The sequence below is a fragment of the Engystomops pustulosus genome, chromosome 7 (genome assembly GCF_040894005.1).
Source record: "Engystomops pustulosus chromosome 7, aEngPut4.maternal, whole genome shotgun sequence".
NCBI classification, from domain to species: Eukaryota; Metazoa; Chordata; class Amphibia; order Anura; family Leptodactylidae; genus Engystomops; species Engystomops pustulosus.
The window spans coordinates 8,321,653-8,343,289 of record NC_092417.1 but is presented as its reverse complement, the minus strand read 5'-3'; the positions used below and the strand labels follow the sequence as shown (position 1 = coordinate 8,343,289).

The following is a 21,637-nucleotide window of genomic DNA, read 5'->3' as shown; positions in this document are numbered from 1 at the left end:
CTAATAAAACAAACAATTTTTTTTTAAATATTCCAAGTTTACTTCAAACAATGTAAATCTGAAACATAAAACCATAAATAAAAAATTTAAACATTTTTTCCATTTTTTTATAATAAACAATAACACTTTGTTTACATCTTATAAACAGATCAATATTCCATGTTGATGTGTGACACAGGAAAAAAGATCAATAGCCATAAGTGGCTTTATTGAAAAATCATTTAAAAATCACATTGACATCATTGTAAAATTTAAGTAACCGTCACTGATGCCTGGCTATAAATAAATTAAAGGGTTTTCCCACGAAGACACGTTATGCTCTATCCTCGGGATAGGGCCTAACTTGTTGATCAGTGTGGGTCCCCTGCAGATCACGAGAACTTGTTACTCAGCCATCTCCGTCACTTCCATAGAGATAAATGGAGCGGAACAGTCATTACATATGCTCCCATTTTAGTCAGAGGACCGGCGAGGGATCAGTTGGACACCTCATTGTCATGATCTGTGTAGGTCTCAGCACTGAGACCCACAGTGAGCAGCAAGTTAGGCCATATCCTGTAGATAGGGCCTAACTTGCCCTCGTGGGAAAACCGCTTTCTTGGAATAAATAAACTTTGCATTGATGTCAATGGGATTATTAACTGATAATTTCAATCTGTAGTGCAAAAGGAGCCTTACTCAATTTTGTCAATGTAATATAGCAAACAAAAAAGAAAATTTTATAAATTAACATAATTTATAGTAACTAAATAACTTTTAAAAAATTATTCAAGAGCAAAAAATTCTGCTGCATCATCGTCGCAGGGTTTGAAACCAACGTATTCGTTGTCTGGATCAGGATATGTACTTCTAACAGAATTCACGACACAGGATGGTATTGGTCGCCTGTTCCCGACTCCGAGAAATCCATGAATCCATGTAGTGAAAGCACGGTAGGCTGTTTTCCGAATACATATGACAATGTTTAAATAAACAGAAAATTAATTTTAGAAGTAGTAAAAAATAAAAACCATATTTAAAATTTACAATCACAATTTTTGGTATCAAGTAATACCTTATGTAAGATTTTCTCTAAATTTTGTAGACATTTTTTAACAATTTCATTTAAGATAATGGATCACATTTATTGTGATTATGATTTTTCAGAATATTTAATTTCAATACCGGTTTACAATTTTGCGTGGTGGTGGACGAAGAAATTGTCCTGCAAGCCGTACATTAATTGACCCAGTGTCTTGTCTCCGGCAGTAGATATTGAACAAATCATGTTCAATTATGCAAGTCGATGACTGCAGGTACGGCTTGACATTTTGAATCTCAAAGCAACATATGGATTCAATGTTAGTGGGCATAGGAACACAGTGGGGGTCATTTATTAAGGGCCCGATTCGCGTTTTCCCGACGTGTTACCCGAATATTTCCGTTTTGCGCCGCTTGTACTTAAATTGCCCCGGGATTTTGGCGCACGCGATCGGATTGTGGCGCATCGGCGCTGGCATGCGCGCGACGGAAATCGGGGGGCGTGGCCGAACGAAAACCCGACGTATTCGGAAAAACCGCCGCATTTAAAAACCGAAAATGTGTCGCATAAGGACCGCTTACCTTCACCTGGTCCAGCTCGGTGCATTCCGGCGCGATGAGTTTACTTTCAGCGCAGCAGCGCCACCTGGTGGACGGCGGAAGAACTACCTTATTAAATCCCGGCCGGACCCGAATCCAGAGCGGAGAAGCCGCCGCTGGAACGCGAATGGACCGGGTAAGTAAATTTGCCCCAGTGTGTACAAGTACACCATGAAATAGATCCTATCCTGTTTTCTTCTTCTTCTTCATGAAAAACTACATATCGAAGATTCTCACTTATGCGGGGGTTATCAGGGAAACACTGCAAGGTTGATGATCTTGATGACAACTGAAGATCTAATTCAGCAATTAAATCTTGCATCTAGAACAAATACAATTTTTTTAGTTGATATTCTAATTGCTGAATTGAATTTAAAGGCCCTGTTATAACTTACCTCCTGATCCAATTCAACTGTTGAGTTATTACCCGTTTGTTCGGTCTCCATATTTTGTTGGTACACTTCATGAATCCCAACCACTTCATTAATTGTAGAAGGAGACTCTAAAAACAGAGCCTAAAAGATTTGAATAAAATCAATATTAAAATCAAGAAAAAAAAATTGTAATTGATTGAAGAAATCTTAGTACACACGATGATGAATGTTTTTGATCCATGCCTTATTACGTCTACAGCTCATTCACACAGAGATAAGAGCTATTGGATAATAATAGCGGTGGTTTTGGTGGTAACCCTTGGAGTATATACAAGTTTTTCAACACCAAAAATGTGCTGAGCCCAGCACTTAAAAAAAATAATTATCTACTCATCCTCCGGCGGCCCCTATGCGCAGCGCGGCTCCTCCTCTGTCTTCCGCGCCTGTACAGCGTGGCCATGTTTTCTCCTTGCCAGCCGGGAGAGAATATGGCCGTACCCCTGCAGGCTGTTACAGAAAAAATAGGACAGGCATGGTAGACAGAAGAGGAGCCGTGCTGACATCGGGGAGCCATGCTGCGCATCAGGGCCGCCGGGGGGGTGAGTATATAATTATTTTCTTTTTAAGTGCTGGGCTGGGGCAGGCTGTATACTACTGGGGGCTTGCTGGATATATACTGGGGAGGTTGTGACCAATGCATTTCCCACCCTCGGCTTATACTCGAGTCAATAGGTTTTCACAGTTTTTTGTGGTAAAATTAGTGGTGTCGGCTTATACTCTGGTTGTCTTATACTCGAGTATATATGTTACTTATTTGACAAAAATTGAGTGATAAAAAATAGAAAAATCAACCATATTTACTAATACAACTTCTGTACTAACCTCAAGATTAAAATTCTCATCTTCTATATAACAACCAATGATATCATAATTTGTCTCAAATATAATGTCAGAATTATCACCAGCAGTAACACTGAACATAAGGTCTGACGGTAGAGACTGTAAAATAATGAGAGACAGATATTACAAGTTGAAAGAGTTACAGATTAAAAATAGAATTTTACATAAAAATAGATGTATATTAGCATTGTTTGAAGATAGTTGATTAGTGTATAACTCTCCCGTTTCTTCGGATGTTGAAATAGAATTTTGTGTTGCCTATGAAAAATATAGATTTAAAAAAATGTCAATGGTTGTCTGTCTTTTTTAAAATTATGTTATTAAAATAAATAACTTACCATTTTTTTTTCACAAACTCAGATACTCTGTAATAAGATAAAATTAGAAAGATGTAATATAGATAATAGAGAGTCGTCCATAAAACTCCCATTTGCTTGCTTTATGTCGTTCTCTCTTTGCATATATTTTTTTGGTAGATGAATGATTTTTTCCCCATTATGTCTCCTAGAGTCGTTCATGCAGTGGACTACGACGTTGACTTGTGGATTTTCACTTTGAAATAAAATGGTTAACCAGGGTTTGTCTGGGGAGTTTTTATTTCAAATAAAAATATTTTTCCCAAAACTGTGTGTTTTTTTTAGACGAGTTGCAATGTCATGTTAGTAATGGCGCTGTCTAATAGACGGAGCTTATTACTAAGGACGGGGCTTAGTGTTAGGCGTAAAGGCTAAGCCCCTTATCCATTACCCCGGTACCCATTGCCACCAGGGGTGCCGGGAAGAGCCGGGTACAATCCAGTACCAAACCATCAAGGGATGGTTGGGTACTGGGGCGGCCACAGGCTGGTATTATTGGGCTGGAAAAGGCCAAAAAATGTGATCTATTCCACCACAGTAATGCCAGGCTGTAGCTGCTGTATTGTATCTAGCTGCTTGCAGAAAATAGGGGGGGACTCATGTGTTTTTTTTCCTATTATTTATTTATTAAAAAAAAAAAAACACATGAGTCCCCCCCTATTTTCTGCAAGCAGCTAGATACAATACAGCAGCTACAGCCTGGCATTACTGTGGTGGAATAGATCACATTTTTTTGGCCTTTTCCAGCCCAATAATACCAGCCTGTGGCCGCCCCAGTACCCAACCATCCCTTGATGGTTAGGTACTGGATTGTACCCGGCTCTTCCCGGCACCCCTGGTGGCAATGGGTACCGGGGTAATGGATAAGGGGGTTAGCCTTTACGCCAAAACTAAGCCCCTTCCTTAGTAATAAGCTCCGTCTATTAGACAGCGCCATTACTAACATGACATTGCAACTCGTCTAAAAAAAAACACACAGTTTTGGAAAAAATATTTTTATTTGAAATAAAAACTCCCCAGACAAACCCTGGTTAACCATTTTATTTCAAAGTGAAAATCCACCGGTCGTCGTCGTAGTCCACTGCATGAACGACTCTAGGAGACATAATGGGGAAAAAAAGATTAATATTAGTATAAACAATATACTATTATTGCAAGTCTGAATATATATGACTTGTTGCAAGACAAAGAAATATTAAAACATAAACCAGCCCAACAACACCATGTTCCAAATTTATATATGCACACATACCTGATTTTATATTATATATATATATATATATTTACATAACAAAGACCCCTGACAACAATGTTATGTCTCTCTCTTTCATATATATATAATTAGATAGATATAATTGTGTAAGGGCTTTGCGTCTTTGAGATATATATATATATATATATATATATATACATATATACACACACACACACACACACACAAGACATTAATGTCAGGGGTCTTTGCTAGTTGTAGATACATATGTACTAATACAAATAAAAAGACCCCTGACACCAATGTTATATCTCTCATATATATATATTTGTTGTAGGTGGTCCGTACACACATATATGTATTAGGGGCCACCGATATATATATATATATATATATATTGGTGTCAGCATTCTTTTGAAAAAATAAATATATATATGTGTGTGTATATATTTAGTTATATAAAGAAATATATTAATGTATACACACACACACACATCTATATTTACTTATATAAATAAATATATAAACATATATGTGTGTGTGTATATAATATATATTTTATATACACACACATATACGGTATGTGTATTTATTTATATAAGTAAATATAGATGTGTGTGTGTATATATTTATCTACCTTTATATATATATATACACACACACACATCTATATTTACTTATATAAATAAATACACATATATATTTATTTATAGATACATGCACATATATTTATTTAAATAAATAAATGTATACATATATATTTGTGTGTGTGTGTGTAATATACAGGCAGTCCCCGGGTTACATACAAGATAGGGACTGTAGGTTTGTTCTTAAGTTGAATTTGTATGTAAGTCGGAACTGTATATGTTATCATTGTAGTTCCCGACAATTTTTTTTTTTTGCCCCAGTGACAATTGGAGTTTCAAATTTTTTTTGCTGTAATAGGACCAAGAATGATCAATAAAGCTTCATTGCAGACAATTTTAAGCTGATTATTGCAATCTGGGACTATTTTAAAGCATCCAGAGAGCTTCACCAGAGGTCACAGTGGGCAGAGGGGTCCGTCTGTAACTATGGGTTGTCTGTAAGTCGGGTGTCCTTAAGTAGGGGACCGCCTGTATATATATACACACACACAAATATATATATGTATATATTTATTTATTTAAATAAATATATGTGCATGTATATATAAATAAATATATATGTGTATTTATTTATTTATAAATACACATATATTTATATATATATATATATATATTTTTTTAATAGATATGCATTTTAATAAACATTGGTGTCAGGGGGCTTGAAGTGCATTAAAACTTTTATTCATCATTGGTGGCAGTGGAAGGAACCCCCCTCTCGTTGGTGGGAGCGGCGAGCATAGTTTTTTTTTTTAGTGCACTCACCCCCACGGTCTTCTCCCCGAAGCCTCGCGATACTACGAGGCTTCGGGACTTCGCGCATGCGCAGTGAAAAGCCGGCCGAGACGCGAGTCGGCGAGCTGCTGCGCATGCGCTAGTGTGCCCGAGAGCACGGTGACGTCACCGGCTCTCGGGCACGACAACATTTCACACTGGCGCGGCGCCGACGCGATCGACGGTCGCGAGCTTTATGGAGCAGCAGGATCCGTGGTGCGCGCTGTGTGACGCACACAGAAGCGCCGAAGGAAGATTTTAGTAAAGCAAAGAAATAAAATATGTTCGAATACAGCGGTTTCTGGGTTAAATGAAAACATGGTCCAGCATCAGTTCATCATGAGCAAGCTAAAGGTATTTGTGGGTCAGAAGGGTCATTTTGAAGTGGTAGGTTTCCTTTAATTTTTTTAAATGTATGAAAACATTATAAAACCTGTACAAATGTGGTATCCCTGTGATCGTAGCAACCCAAAGAATAAAGTAGACCTGTCATTTGGGACGCAGAGTGAAAGCTGTGAAATCCAAGCCCACAAGAAAACGTCGCAAATGTGTTTTTTCACCATTTTCACTGCATTTGGAATTTTTTTCCCGCTTCCCAGTACGCGCCATGGAATATTAAATACCGTCACTACGAAGTGCAATTTGTTACGCAGAAAATAAGCCATAACAGAGCTCTTTATGTGGAAAAATAAAAAAGTTATAGATTTTTGAAGGTGGGGTGTGAAAAATGGAAGTGAAAAAACTAAAAAAGGCCAAGTCGTTAAGGGGTTAAGGCGGATCTGTATACCCCAAATAGCAGTTCTATTTAGTGACAAAAACGAATGGGAAGAAATCTGTTTTATATTCACGAAGCTGCTGTAGTGATTTGTGGACCTCTCACTTGGTGTCAGTTGTGGGGTATCTGTATAACGTACATTGCAATACCTTTTGGGGGCTCTAGTTTACAGCCAGATGTACATGTCAAATCCACGTAGTTGATTAACCACTATGTCAGACAGAAAGGTGGCAGGTGGAGCAGGCAGAGGTGGCAGCACAGTAAGGGGATGTCGCAGCAGAGGTGACTCTGTGAGGCCAGAACTGCCGTTGTCATCTAGTGGCAGTGTGTTGATCAACAACCCAAAGGTTGTTCAATGGTTGACTAGGTCATCCAGTTTCTCAAATACAACACCTGACAACTCCAGCCAAGAGTCTGTGGGTTCCTCAGATACAACAATTAGTTGGCATGATCCAGGAGCAGGTCAGCGGCCCTCACCTGGCCTCAACCGGGCTCTGTCCTGTTCCTTTCCCGCAGCCAGAGAGCTACTAGGTGGTCTGGGCTCAGCACCACTATTCAGCGAAGAACGATGTGTTTGACACACATGGAGCAGACCCTGCACCAGCAGGTGGTGGCCTACTTGGACAGCACTTTACCACCTCAGGTAGAGGATCCCATGGACTACTGGGCAGCCAACTTGATGCGTGGCCGCAACTTGCGGAGTTTGCAGTAGAGAAGCTGTCCTGCCCGGCCAGTAATGTGGCATCAAAGTGTGTGTTCAGTGCGGCGGGGGCCATCGTTACCAGGAGCCAGGAGAACCCGCTTGTCCACCCGTAATGTGGAGAGACTGACCTTTGTCAATGCATCAGATAAGATCAGCCATGATGCCTCCTCTAAATGTTGAGAAATGAGTTGGGGTTCTAACTACCTGCCTCAGCTACTATTCTGATGCTGCCACCCGCCTGATGCAACACATCTGCTGCCAGTTGCACCATCTGCCTCCTACCATCTTTACCAGGGACTGGAATTGTCCGTCACTTCCACACTATATCATGGAGCCACTCTGCAGGCTTCTGCTGCTGCCGACGCCACCTCCACACTATATCATTGTGCCACTCTGTGGCCTACGATGGCGCCGCCACCTTCACACCTCTGACCTCATGCTGCTGCTGGTGCCACCATTGCAGTTGTTTTTTGGCAAAGACATGATATTTTCAGGAAAACTGTACTCTATTATGGATGTGGCGTCTCGAATCTTCAAATTTAAATGGAAAATTTCAGCTTCTAATTCATTTCAAACTTCGTCATTGTGCCACAATGTGGACTCCTCTGCTGTTGGCTATGTGGCCTCCTGCTGCCACCACCTCCACACTCTATCACTGTGCCACTCTGTGGCTTTCCCTTTTGCTGCCACCTGTGGCCTCTTGCTGCTGCAGGTAACACCACCTCCATGCTCTGTCATTGTGCCACTCTGTGGCTTTCCCTTTTGCTGCCACCTGTGGCCTCTTGCTGCTGCAGGTAACAACACCTCCATGCTCTGTCATTGTGCCACTCTGTGGCCTGCTCCTGCTGCTGCTGCCACCTCCATGCTCTGTCATTGTGCCACTCTGTGGCCTACCATGTTTCCGCCACCTCCATAATTTGTAATTGTGCCACTCTGCGGCTACTCATGCTGCTGCCAACTGACCGCTGTCTCCCTGGAACACCCTGTGATTTCCATAATGCTGCTTTCACCCTCCATCACTCTATGACGTTGCCACTATGTTTAATTTCCACCTTCATTTCATCTGTCAGAAGGAATGAAAAGCCTCAGGATTGATAGCCAAAAGCAGGAGTGGATACAGAACACAGAGGACATGCAAGTATCCCATTTACTGCTCATCTCTGTTCTGGATCTACACCTGTTTGTTTTTGGCTTTAGCAATACTGATGATGGATTATTGACAGATTGAAAGCAGACACTGACGGGTGAAAAGAAGGGCAAAATGATCAGTGACGTCAATGCAAAATTACTGCCGACACCCTCTCCACTCTTTAGGGGGGGTTCTACATGTATCCGCGTTTACCAGAACAGGTTCTGTTGTAATCTATGGAATCATCTGATGCCAGTGTAAAAAGAGTGCACTCTGTGATGTTGTAGTGAGATCTTGGCCCTCAGCTCAGTTCTTTCGAGCTGGCACAGACGTTACCTTGTCAGGCTGCGTTCCCGCTTCACTTATTTGGTGAAGTTGGCCTCTGTAAGTGCACATGGAAGTGAAGAATGAAGCGATTCTAAGAGTGGCGGCTGTCATGTGCGTGTCATACTAAAACACAGCATTGTTTGAAGACCAAACCACCTCCCTATGCATATTTAAGCATGGCACAACGTTCTACAACACCCTACAGGCTCTCTGCAGCCAGAAAATGCCTGTTTTTTAACGTGATTCGGCACGATTCGATTCAGGTTGAATCAAATTTTTTTATAAAAAGTCGGCGAATCGGGACGAAACGAATTTTAACATTCGCTCATCTCTAGTAACAATCCATTAGGAAATCCTTGTGGCCTGCTAGGACTGTTGCCCGAGGGCCTGCTAGGACTGCAGTCAGGAATAATAAAAAGTAACAAGGGACCGCAGCACTTCTTGAAAAGCAATGTATTATTTATTTCTTCATTTTTAAATAACAGGAAACATGTCAGAGACTTGGCCTACGCGTTTCGAGCACCACGTTCTCTTAATCATGGTGTAATCTCTGTATGACACAGTAAGATTTTGAAACAAACAGCCAATCCCTGTATTGGGGGCGTGTCCTGTTAAGGCTTTGATTCACCAGAAGGGAAAACGCCCAACACAGCATTAAATCTGTAATAACATTGTAAAGATATACATTTCTTCTTATATAAAAGCAAAAAAAAAATCAAGTCCTGCATTATCTACATATAATTATGTGAACATATCAAAATCAAGTTCAACTGCCGATTTTCAATGATCTGTTGATCATCCAAAAAGGTAAGGAAATCTGTATTTCTGACAGAAAACAATGAAATATTGCATCAGAAGATGAGTTATAGCTTTTACTTTAACCATTGATGTGGAGATAATAATCTCTGATGGTACAAATGACATATTGGGGTAAACAGATGAACAAATATTAATATCTTCATGGATAATGTATATACACATACATCTCCCTGAATCTAAAATGATGAATCTTTTGCTATGTCTAATGATAATTTGATGTACAGTATATCCTAGAAGGCAAACATTTGGATTTTGACAAAACAATGAAATGAAATGCATAGATAATGTAATAAAAATAAGAAAGATCCGATTTCAGATTCAGACCAGACGTATTTCTGGTCTCCAATCTGAAAATCCAATACGTCTCTCTTTTCAGTAAAGATCTACGTCTGTCACCAAAACTGGAAAATTATGCTGAAATGGCTCGAAGCACCTGACATATTAGTCATTGGATTTTTGGAGCAATCCCTCAGGTGCTCAGAAATCCTAGTTTTCAAATTGCGAGTCGTACATCCCACATGTCTGATATTGCACATTTTACATTCTATCATATAGACTAGAAAGGTGGAGTCACAATTGATGAATGTTCTAATATGATATGGTTTTTTATTGTTTTTAAGAACAAAAAAGAAACTTGTGTTTGTAGCAAAAACACATCGAGAGGTTCCACAACTATGAAAGCCTTTTGTATCAACCATGTGTTAATTCCAGATGCCCTGCTGGTAAATAAACTAGGCGAGAGAACTGCACCTAATGACATGCCTTTCTTTGATACAAAATTACATCCTTCTCTCAGGATTGTGTCCAATTTTTTGTCTTGATACAAAATAGGTAAATTTTTCTTAATAATGCGTACAATTTGTTGATAATCTGTACTAAACTGTGTGGAGAAGGTAATTTTGGTTTTATTGAAATCATTTCTGTTTGGACTTGTTAGCCCTTAATAATGAAGTACGGTCTTTAGCTAAGGCTATGTTCAGACCTCTGTATATCGACCACATAGGATAATTACGAGATGCCAATTTATCTTTTAAATCTTTGGATTGATTAAGGAAATCCTCAGTGTCAGAGCATGCTCTCCATAACCTAGTGATCTCACCAGCAGGTATGGCTTTCAAAGTGTGGTCAGGGTGGTTACTGGTGGCATTCAGTATAGTATTTCCTGAGGTGCTTTTCCTAAATAGAGTAGTAATAACGTTCTTCCTGGTTGCACAACCTCTCAGAGATAGAGATTTTCTTTTTTTGTACACATTCGTTTAATTTTTGAAAATTTATTAAAACACACAATAAAAAAATGTATAAATTTGGTATCACCGCGATCGTACCGAACCAAAGAATAAACTAGACGTGTTATTTGGAGCGCAGAGTGAAAGTCGTAAAAACTGAGCCAACAAGAACGTGACGCACACACGGTTTCTTTTTTCAATTTTTCCACATTTGGAATTTTTTTACGGCTTCCCAGTACACGGCATGTTGTACTAAATAACATCACTGGAAAGTAACATTTGTTACGCACAAAATAAGTCCTCACACAGCTCTGTACACGGAAAAATGAAAAAGTTATGGATTTTTGAAGATGGAGAGCGAGAAATGAGCAAAATACCCTGCGCCCTTGAGGGGTTAAATTCTTACCTACAAAAGGACATGATTCCTTGTGGTCTTTGAATTAAAAAGAGACCAACAACAATTTATAAGAAGAATATGTGATATCCTGGGACAAAACCTTATCTGAATGCTCTTTGTCCCTCATGAGACTCATTGTAAAAGAGAAAACAATCCAAACATTAACCCCTTAAGGACGCAGCCATTTTACAGCTTAAGGCTCAGTCCCATTTTTTGGATTCTGACCTGCGTCTCTTTATATGGTTATATAACTTTTGAACACTGTTACTTATCAAAGCGATTCTGAGATTGTTTCTCCCCCACATGTTGTACTTCATTTTAGTGGTAAATTTAGGCTGATAAGTTTTGCGTTTATTTACAAAAAAAAGAAAAAAAAAATGTTGAATTTTTAGAAAAATTTGCCATTTTCGAAATTCAAAATCACCGCGTTTTCAGGCAGATAGATTTACCACCTAAATAACTTGCAGAATAACATTTCCCATTTGTCTACTTTACATTTTCATAATTTTTGAAATGTTTGGATAATTTATTTTGACGTCACGCGGCCTACAAATTGAATAGCGATTTTCCGTATTTTCGGAATTGACTATTTTGGGGATAAATACTGTTTGAAATCAAATTTTACATATTTAGCAACAAAACCACCCATATAACCAACCCATTTTCAAATCTGCACCCCTCAAACTATCAGAAACAGCATTTACAAAGATTGTTAACCCCTTGAGATCTTCATAGTAATTGAATCAAAATGGCGGTGAAATTTAGAATGGTAAAATTTTGTCGGTTATACGTTCATTTAGCCCTAAAATTTACACATTTCCAAAAGATAAAAAGAGAAAACTCACCATAAAATTTGTTCTACAATTTCTCCTGAGTACAGAGACCCCCCACACGTGGCCGTGACTTGTGTTATGGGGGCACAGCGAGGCGCAGAAGGGAAGGAGCACCCTGCAGCTGCCAGGATTTTAGTTTTCTGGTTGCCCCCTTTTGAAGGCTATAAAATTTTCGCTTTTCCGTTATTTGGGCCATGTGACGGCATTTTTTTTGCGGGATGAGATGCTTTTTCCAGTGTTGCCATTTTGGGGTTGGTATCACCTATTGTTGAAAATTTAGGAACTTTTTTTGAGGTCATGAGTAGAAAAGCATCAATTCTGTACTGGATTTTTTACTTTTTTTTTTTTCCCGTGTTCACCGTATATCCTAAAAATCATGTTATCTTTATTCTATGGGTCGATACAATTACGGGGACACCAGACATGAATATTTTTTCTTATGTTTTACTAAATTTGCCAAATAAAACCCTAATGTGGGGAAAAATCTATCATTTTTGCATCGCTGTCTTCCAAGTGGCATAACATTGTTACGTTTTTGGCTACAGAGCTGGTTGATGGCTTTTTTTTTTTGCGGGACATGTTGTTCTTTGCAACAATATCATTGTGGAGTACATATGTTTTGTTGATCACTTTTTATTGCATTTTTAGTGGGATATAATAGGTAAAAATCATAATTTTTGGCGGGTTTTTAACGTTTTTTTTTTTACGGCGTTCATCATATGGGTTCAATAGTTATTTAGTTTTATTCTATGGATTGTTACGGACGCGGTGATACTATATATGTGGGGTTTGTGTTATGATTTAGACTTTTTTGAGCGTTATATGTCTCTATATGTTTTGGGGCTTATGGGCATTTTTAGTGATTTATAAAGTAATTTTTTATTGAAAAACTTTTTTTTTTAAATTTTTTTACTTGATCCACCATGGGATATGAACAAGCAATCATCTGATTGCTTGTTCTTGATAATACTCTGCAATACTAATGTCTTGCAGGGTATTAGCAGTGTCAGCCTATGCAAATGCATAGGCTGACACTTTGCCTTTAAGGCAATGCCTTCAGGCTTCTCTGGGGTCCCGATCGGACCCCAGAGGAGCCAAAACAGCGATCACCCCCCCCCCCCCCCGAAAACGGTGCGGGGGGACGATCGTTGACCGCGGCATTTAAAGGGTTAAACACCCGCGATCGGAGCCCACTCCGACCGCGGGTGTTAGCCGGGGATGTCAGCGGTAAATTACCGCTGAAATCCCGCGGCTAACGATGCCGCTTCGGCTGCTGTGCAGCGCTGAACCGGCATCGTCTGAGCGTTATTCGCGGGACTCAGCGCAGTACAGCTTCGGCGCAGAGCGCTAAGGGGTTAAGAGATGAAATTAACCAGGAGGAATTAAAGGACACCTGTCATCAGGTCTCTGCCACTAGTCCTGTCACCTCTACCTGTTGGAGCAGCTCACAAGGATCCCATCCCAGCCTTTATCTAGTTATTTCATACATTAATCATTATAAAAATCATCTATTCTTTATTATGTAAATGAGGCGGGTCACATGGTCAGAGGCAGTGATGTCACCTCTGTCAACTCCCCCCTCTCCTCCCCCTGCTCATGTCTGTGTGTAATGTATAGTAAAGCATAGTTAGTGTGTGTGCTGCATCTGCTGACATGCTACATCCTCCTAATACACAGAGACACAGACATCAGCTACACATGAATCTGACATGTTCTGCTATAACATGGCTGCCTGGAGATGCTGCATCTCTCCTATACACACACAGGCAGCAGGGAGCGTGGCCAGCAGCACATGGAGCAGCATACAGCCTCACACCATTATACAGGCTGTCAGTCATGCACTGGGGGTGTGGCTGTACCTCCCACTCATGAATAGAGTGGACAGCTTGAATATGCTAATGCTTCATTGGACATTTCACAGGTCATTTGCATACAGCTTTAGGACCTCATTGCTTAGGTTTACAGGCATGTAGAGGGACAATGAAGGGATAGAGGCAATGCTCTCTAATGGCAGTTTGTGAAAATATATTTAGTTTAGGGGGTTATTTTGCCTGACGAGTTCTCTTTAAGTCTGAATATGTACAAAGACATCCCAGAACTTAATGAATTGAAAGGCAACCTGTGCAAAACAATGGAGAAAACAGAAACACATATAATAGAAACTAAGAAAAAAAAGTTTCTAAGGGATACAGAGGACTATACCAATGGATTTATGTATACAAAACGCCCATCAGATTTTGTCACTCCTTGTACTACAGGCGGTCCCCTACTTAAAGACACCCGACTTACAGACAACCCATAGTTACAGACAGACCCATCTGACCTCTGGTGAAGATCTCTAAATGTGTTACTATAGTCCCATGGTGCAATGATCACTGTAAAGTGTCTGTAATGAAGCTTTTATAGATAATCCTGGGTCCCATTACAGCAAAAAATGTTTAAACTCCAATTGTCACTGAGGCCCACATTTTTTTTTGTCTGGATCTACAATTATAAAATACAGTTTTGACTTACATACAAATTCAACTTAAGAACAAACCTCCGGACCCTATCGTGTACGTAACCCGGGGACCGCCTGTATTTTGAAAAAAAGATCTAAAAAACGTTATAAGAACAAACCCTCTACACCCAAAGTTTCCTTCAGTTCTTCTGAATTTGACTGAAAAACTGAGGAGAGCAGGGCACAAGCACACGCTTCAGGTCTGGACAGAGACTATCCAACCAGGAGCAAAGAGAAGGGACACAATTGATTTCTTCATGTTCAGCAGTGGACAAGTTACATAATGTTAGCAGCTTTTTGAATCGCTCTGCCTGCCTTTTTTCTCCAGATCAAATAAGCACATTAGAAAGAGGCTTGAATTTTGTGCCGTCCAGAAAATTTGACATATTGGATGTGAATCGATTTGTCAGATCCTTGACTATCAAACAACATTTTTTTGAGTGTGTGGATAATGGTGAGGTACAGAGTTCATCTCACATTCATATAAATGAGTATATTGATTTATCTTTTCCTGATCAGTGCACTGAGTTTAAATAGTTTAGGGCAGTGATGGCGAACCTTTTAGAGGCCGAGTGCCCAAACTACAACAAAGACCCGCTTATTTATCGCAAAGTGCCAACACAGAAATGTAATTTGTGATTTATACTCCCTTCTCTGTCACAGTTTTTATTGATACCAGTGCTCTGAGGACACCAATAAAGCAGAAAATAGTCCAAGGTAGAGCTGTCACTTTATAATACCTCTGTGCACAGCAAGTCCTGGGCTGTCTGGGACTGCAGGAAGATACCTGGAGTCATCTCTGGTGATGGCCTGAGTGCCCACAGAAAGGGCTCTGAGTGCCACCTCTGGCACCAGTGCCATAGGTTAGCCATCACTGGTTTAGGGAATGTAACTGAAATAGAGAGACATATACATACAGGCCCAGTCACAACTGGAAGAAATGATACAAGAAGGGGTGGATTTGGTTATTATTCCGGAGAAGGATCAAAATTATTTGTGTCCTCCTTTTCCGGTTACACCAATATTCCATGGGTTGCCAAAGGTGCACAAAGACGTCTTTCCACCACCTTTAAGGCCGATAATATCAGGGATTGTCTCACTTAATGAACATTTGTGTGAGTGGCTAGACAGATTGTTGCAACCTTTAGTAACTAAACTACCCGGATATTTAAAAGAAAGTAAAGAAGTGCTCAAAACTTTTGACAAATTCACCTGGCAAAATAGCTATAGTTGGGTCACATGCGATGTGAGTGCTCTTTATAGCCCACAATATCTTTTCATTTTATGGCTCCTTCTTCCTCCAGATCAGGGGGGGGCTCCAATGGGGGCCCGATTTTAGCCCTCATTGGTGAACCTTTTTATGGCATGGTGGGAGGAGGAGTTCATCTATTCAAAACAGAATGTTTTTGGGGGGATCATTGCCTGGTACGGGCGGTACATGGACGACATACTGATTGTGTTGTTGGGTGGTGTATCGTCCGTGCCAGGCTTTGTGTCCTACCTAAATATGAATTTACATTTCACTTACAATGTGGAAATCCTTTCTTGATATTTCTTTTGAGAGCTTGTGCAACCAGGAAGAAAGTTATTACTACTCTATTTAGGAAAAGCACCTCAGGAAATACTATACTGAATGCTACCAGCAACCACCCTGACCACACTTAGAAAGCCATATCTGCTGGTGAGTTCACTAGGTTAAGGAGAGCATGCTCTGACACGAAGGGTGAAGACACACGTGGCGTTTTTAGGCCGTTTTTGGGCCGTTTTTAGTTAGTGCGTTTTCAGATCGTAAAAAACGCATGCGTTTTTGACAGGTTTGACCAATTATCGTTTTTTACGATCTGAAAACGCACTAACTAAAAACGGCCCAAAAACGGCCTAAAAACGCCACGTGTGTCTGCACCCTAAGGGTGCGGTCACATGTCGCGTTTACTGCATGCGTTTAAAAACACATTGCTACAGCTGAAGGGAGATTTGCCTAATTAAACAGCTGTTAACGCTTGCATTGTTTCAGTATATACATTTTCCATGAAGATATTAATATTTGTTCATCTGTTTACCCCAATATGTCATTTGTACCATCAGAGATTATTATCTCCACATCAATGGTTAAAGTAAAAGCTATAACTCATCTTCTGATGCAATATTTCATTGTTTTATGTCAGGAATACAGATTTCCTTACCTTTTTGGATGATCAACAGATTATTGAAAATCGGCAGTTGAACTTGCTTTTGATATGTTCACATAATTATATGTAGATAATGCAGGACTTGATTTTTTTTTTGCTTTTATATAAGAAGAAATGTATATCTTTACAATGTTATTACAGATTTAATGCTGTGTTGGGCGTTTTCCCTTCTGGGGAATCACAGCCTTAACAGGACACGCCCCCAATACAGGGATTGGCTGTTTGTTTCAAAATCTTACTGTGTCATACAGAGATTACACCATGATTAAGAGAACGTGGTGCTCGAAACGCGTAGGCCAAGTCTCTGACATGTTTCCTGTTTATTTCCTGAAGAAATAAATAATACATTGCTTTTCAAGAAGTGCTGCGGTCCCTTGTTACTTTGGAGTATCACACATGATAGGATTAGATACAAAACTCAGACAGTATGTCACATAAAAGGATTAAAAACACATAATAGGATTACAATAATAATATTAGATACACAGCTCAGCAGTCAGCATCACACATGATGGGATTAGATACACAGCTCAGCAGTCAGTATCACATATAATATGATTAGATACACCGCTCAGCATACAGAATCACACAGAATTGGATTTAATACACAGTTCCAATACTATGTACCGTATATACTCGAGTATAAGCCGACCCAAGTATAAGCCGAGGCCCCTAATTTTACCACAAAAACCTGGTAAAACCTATATATTTTTTACTCAAGTATAAGCCGAGTTTGGGTTTTCAGCACATTTTTTTGTGCTGAAAAACTAGGCTTATACTCGAGAATATAAGGTAATACTGTCTGCTGAGCTGTGTATCTAATCCTATCCTGTGTGGTACGGTCTGCTGAGCTGTGTATCTAATCCTGTCATATGTGATACCCTCTAGTACAGTATTCAGGGCTCTATGTGACCTCTGGGGGGCGCTATAGTCAGCTCCTAATAATGAGAGGATTCTGTATCTTCCTCTCCTCTATATTTATGGCAGACGGTTATTATAGGATTTCTGGACTTGGATCCTATATACATTGTATATTTATAGATTATTAGGGAGAATCTTCCGGAAATAACAGACACAGGAGAGGGATACAAAGCACATTTATTTACCCGGTCCTGTCGCGATCCAGCTGCGCGTTCTCCGGCGAGGATTCGGTTCTTCCGGTGATTCCCTAAGGTCGCGCACCGAGGTCCGCCGGAGACCACCATCCTATTCCTGGTGCATGTCCAGCGACACATTTTTTTTTTTTTAAAAATGCTGTTTTTCCGATGGCTACGCCCCCCGATTTCCGCCGCACGCCACCCGGCGCCGATGCAACACAGTCCGATTGCGTGCGCCAAAATCCCAGGGCAATTTGGCATAAACCGGTAATTTTCGGGAAACCCGATGAAAATGAGCGATTCGGGCCCTTCGTAAATGAGCCCCAATGTGCCAATTACCTAGAGAAACTTCATTATATCTTATACTTACTATAATTCCTCCATCCTGCGGAGACCGGACAGAGCTTCCAGCAAGAGACCGAGATCAGGACCAGGCAGGTGGTTACCAGACAGGTCCAGTATCTTCAGGTCCGGATTATTCCTTATTACAGAAGCCAACGGGACGCAGGACGTGTTCGGGAGATCATTATCCTCCAAACTGTAAGAATAAGAGGAGATGTGAGGGAGGTATCACACAGGATAGGATTAGATACATATCTCAGAAGACTGTATTACACAGGATAGGATTAGATACACAGCTCAGCAGACTGTATTACACAGGATAGGATTAGATACACAGCTCAGCAGATTATCATACGGGATACGATTAGATACACGGCTCAGCAGTCAGTATCACACAGGTGAGGATTAGATACACAGCTCAGCAGACAGTATCACACAGGATGGGATTAGACACACAGCTCAGCAGACAGTATCACACAGGATGGGATTAGATACACAGCTCAGCAGGCAGTATCACACAGGATAGGATTAGATACACAGCTCAGCAGGCAGTATCACACAGGATAGGATTAGATACACAGCTCAGCAGGTAGTATCACAGGATAGGATTAGATACACAGCTCAGCAGTATCACACAGGATAGGATTAGATACACAGCTCAGCAGGCAGTATCACACAGGATAGGATTAGATACACAGCTCAGCAGGTAGTATCACAGGATAGGATTAGATACACAGCTCAGCAGTATCACACAGGAGAGGATTAGATACACAGCTCAGCAGTATCACACAGGAGAGGATTAGATACACAGCTCAGCAGACAGTATCACCTAGGATAGGAATAGATACACAGCTCATCAGTCAGTATCACACAGGAGAGGATTAGATACACAGCTCATCAGTCAGTATCACACAGGATAGGATTAGATACACAGCTCAGCAGTCAGTATCACACAGGATAGGATTAGATACACAGCTCAGCAGGCAGTATCACACAGGATAGGATTAGATACACAGCTCAGCAGGCAGTATCACACAGGATAGGATTAGATACACAGCTCAGCAGGCAGTATCACACAGGATAGGATTAGATACACAGCTCAGCAGGTAGTATCACAGGATAGGATTAGATACACAGCTCAGCAGTATCACACAGGAGAGGATTAGATACACAGCTCAGCAGACAGTATCACCTAGGATAGGAATAGATACACAGCTCATCAGTCAGTATCACACAGGAGAGGATTAGATACACAGCTCATCAGTCAGTATCACACAGGATAGGATGAGATACACAGCTCAGCAGACAGTATCACACAGGAGAGGATTAGATACACGGCTCAGCAGTATCACACAGGAGAGGATTAGATAAATAGCTCCAATCCTGTGTTATACTGTCTGCTGAGCTGTGTATCTAATCCTATCTTGTGTGATACTGTCTGCTAAACTAAATCTAATCCTGTCATATGTGATACCCTGTAATCTCCTATTCCGGGTCTTCGGTTGATGCTTCTTCTGTTATTTGTAGATATTTTTGTGCTTATTTTAAGTCTATTGATAATTAAAAAGGGAGAAAAATCTTCCCTCAAATGTGTTTATGTCCCGGCGGCTGATTTCTACTAGTAATTGCCATGTCCTGACCTCTACAAGTGCCCCCGGGTCTATGCCCCTTCCTAACATGTTATGTGTATTGGGTAGGTACCTGGACCACCTACCTCCCTACTCAGGGACACTAAGGATTTTGGGGCCCCTGACTGGGAAATGCTGGGGGCCCCCTGGCCCCGCGCTGCTTGTATATTTATGTCATTATGGTCCTATATTATCACACAGTGTTGTCAGGGGGTTGTATATCCGGCGCCCCCTAGAGGTGATGGGGAATAACTCTGCACCTTCCTGTCCTGTAAGACTTTGGGTGCTGGAGATGATATGTGGGTGCAGGGTGTCCCCATCATGTGCAGCTCCTGTATTACTGGATCACAGAGATAAGAGGAGGACAAGGCCGGGGCTCGTCATCCACAGCTCAGTGTCTACTAGTAATTGCTGTGTCCTGCCCTCTACAAGTGCCCCCGGGTCTATGCCCCTTTCTTACATGTAATGTGTATCGGGTAGGTACCTGGACCACCTACCTCCCTACTCAGGGACAGTAAGGATTTTGGGGCCCCTGACTGGCTGCTTGTATATTTATGGCATTATGGTCCTATATGATCACACAGTGTTGTCAGGGGGTTGTATATACGTCGCCCCCTAGAGGTGATGGGGAATAACTCTGCACCTTCCTGTCCTGTAAGACTGTGGGTGCTGGAGATGATATGTGGGTGCAGGGTGCCCCCATCATGTTCGGCTCCTGTATTACCGGATCACAGAGATAAAAGAAGGACAGGGCCGGGGCTCATCATCCACAGCTCAGTGTCTCCTCTCCAGTCCTGGAATATTGGATGTGACCTCTGGGGGGCGCTGTAGTCAGCTCCTAATAATGAGATGATTCTGTATCTTCCTCTCCTCTATATTTATGGCAGACGGTTATTATAGGATTTCTGGACTTAGTTCCTATATACATTGTATATCTATAGATTATTAGGGAGAATCTTCCGGAAATAACAGACACAGGAGAGGGATACAAAGTGTCTATTACCCAGAGAAACTTCATTATATCTTATACTTACTATAATTCCTCCATCCTGCGGAGACCGGACAGAGCTTCCAGCAGGACACTGAGGTCAGGACCAGCCAGGGGGTTACCAGACAGGACAAGTATCTCCAGGTCCGGATTATTCCTTATTACAGAAGCCAACGGGACGCAGGACGTGTCCGGGAGATTATTATAACGCAAACTGTAAGAATAAGAGGAGATGTGAGGGAGGTGTCCGCAGACTGTATCACACAGGAGAGGATTAGATACACAGCTCAGCAGTATCACATTGATAGGATTAGATACACAGCTCAGCAGTATCACACAGGATAGGATTAGATATACAGCTCAGCAGTATCACACAGGATAGGATTAGATCCACAGCTCAGCAGTCAGTATCACACAGGATAGGATTAGATACACAGCTCTGCAGTCAGTATCACACAGGATAGGATTAGATACACAGCTCAACAGTCAGTATCACACAGGATAGGATTAGATACACAGCTCAGCAGTATCACACAGGATAGGATTAGATACACAGCTCAAAAGACAGTATCACATATGATAGGATTAGATATGCATATCAGAAGACTGTATTACACATGATGGGATTAGATACACAGCTCAGCAGACAGTATCACACAGGATACAATTAGATACACAGCTCAGCGGACAGTATCACACATTGTAGGATTAGATACACAGCTCAGGAGACCGAATAACACACGATACGATTAGGTACACAGCTCAGCACACAGTATCACACATGATCTCGAGAAAAGTAACTG

General features: G+C 40.9%; 1 protein-coding gene across 6 annotated transcripts in view; it reads right to left on the bottom strand.

The window, feature by feature from the left end:
- Positions 1–50: 50 nt before the first annotated feature.
- The window catches only part of LOC140069216 (NACHT, LRR and PYD domains-containing protein 3-like), a 57,697-nt gene continuing 36,110 nt past the window's right edge, over positions 51–21,637 (bottom strand). The window contains exons 6-10 of one of the 6 annotated variants that reach the window (XM_072114667.1): positions 20,881–21,048; positions 18,247–18,414; positions 2,877–3,259; positions 2,016–2,135; positions 51–1,942 (exon numbers count right to left, since the gene is read on the bottom strand). In XM_072114667.1, coding sequence (XP_071970768.1) covers position 3,259; positions 18,247–18,414; positions 20,881–21,048 — 337 coding nt within the window. In that variant the 3' untranslated portion in view covers positions 51–1,942; positions 2,016–2,135; positions 2,877–3,258. Of the gene's footprint in view, positions 2,136–2,876; positions 3,260–18,246; positions 18,415–20,880; positions 21,049–21,637 lie in introns of all 6 variants that reach the window. The other 5 variants (XM_072114668.1, XM_072114664.1, XM_072114666.1 and 2 more) reach the window with 5 other exon arrangements.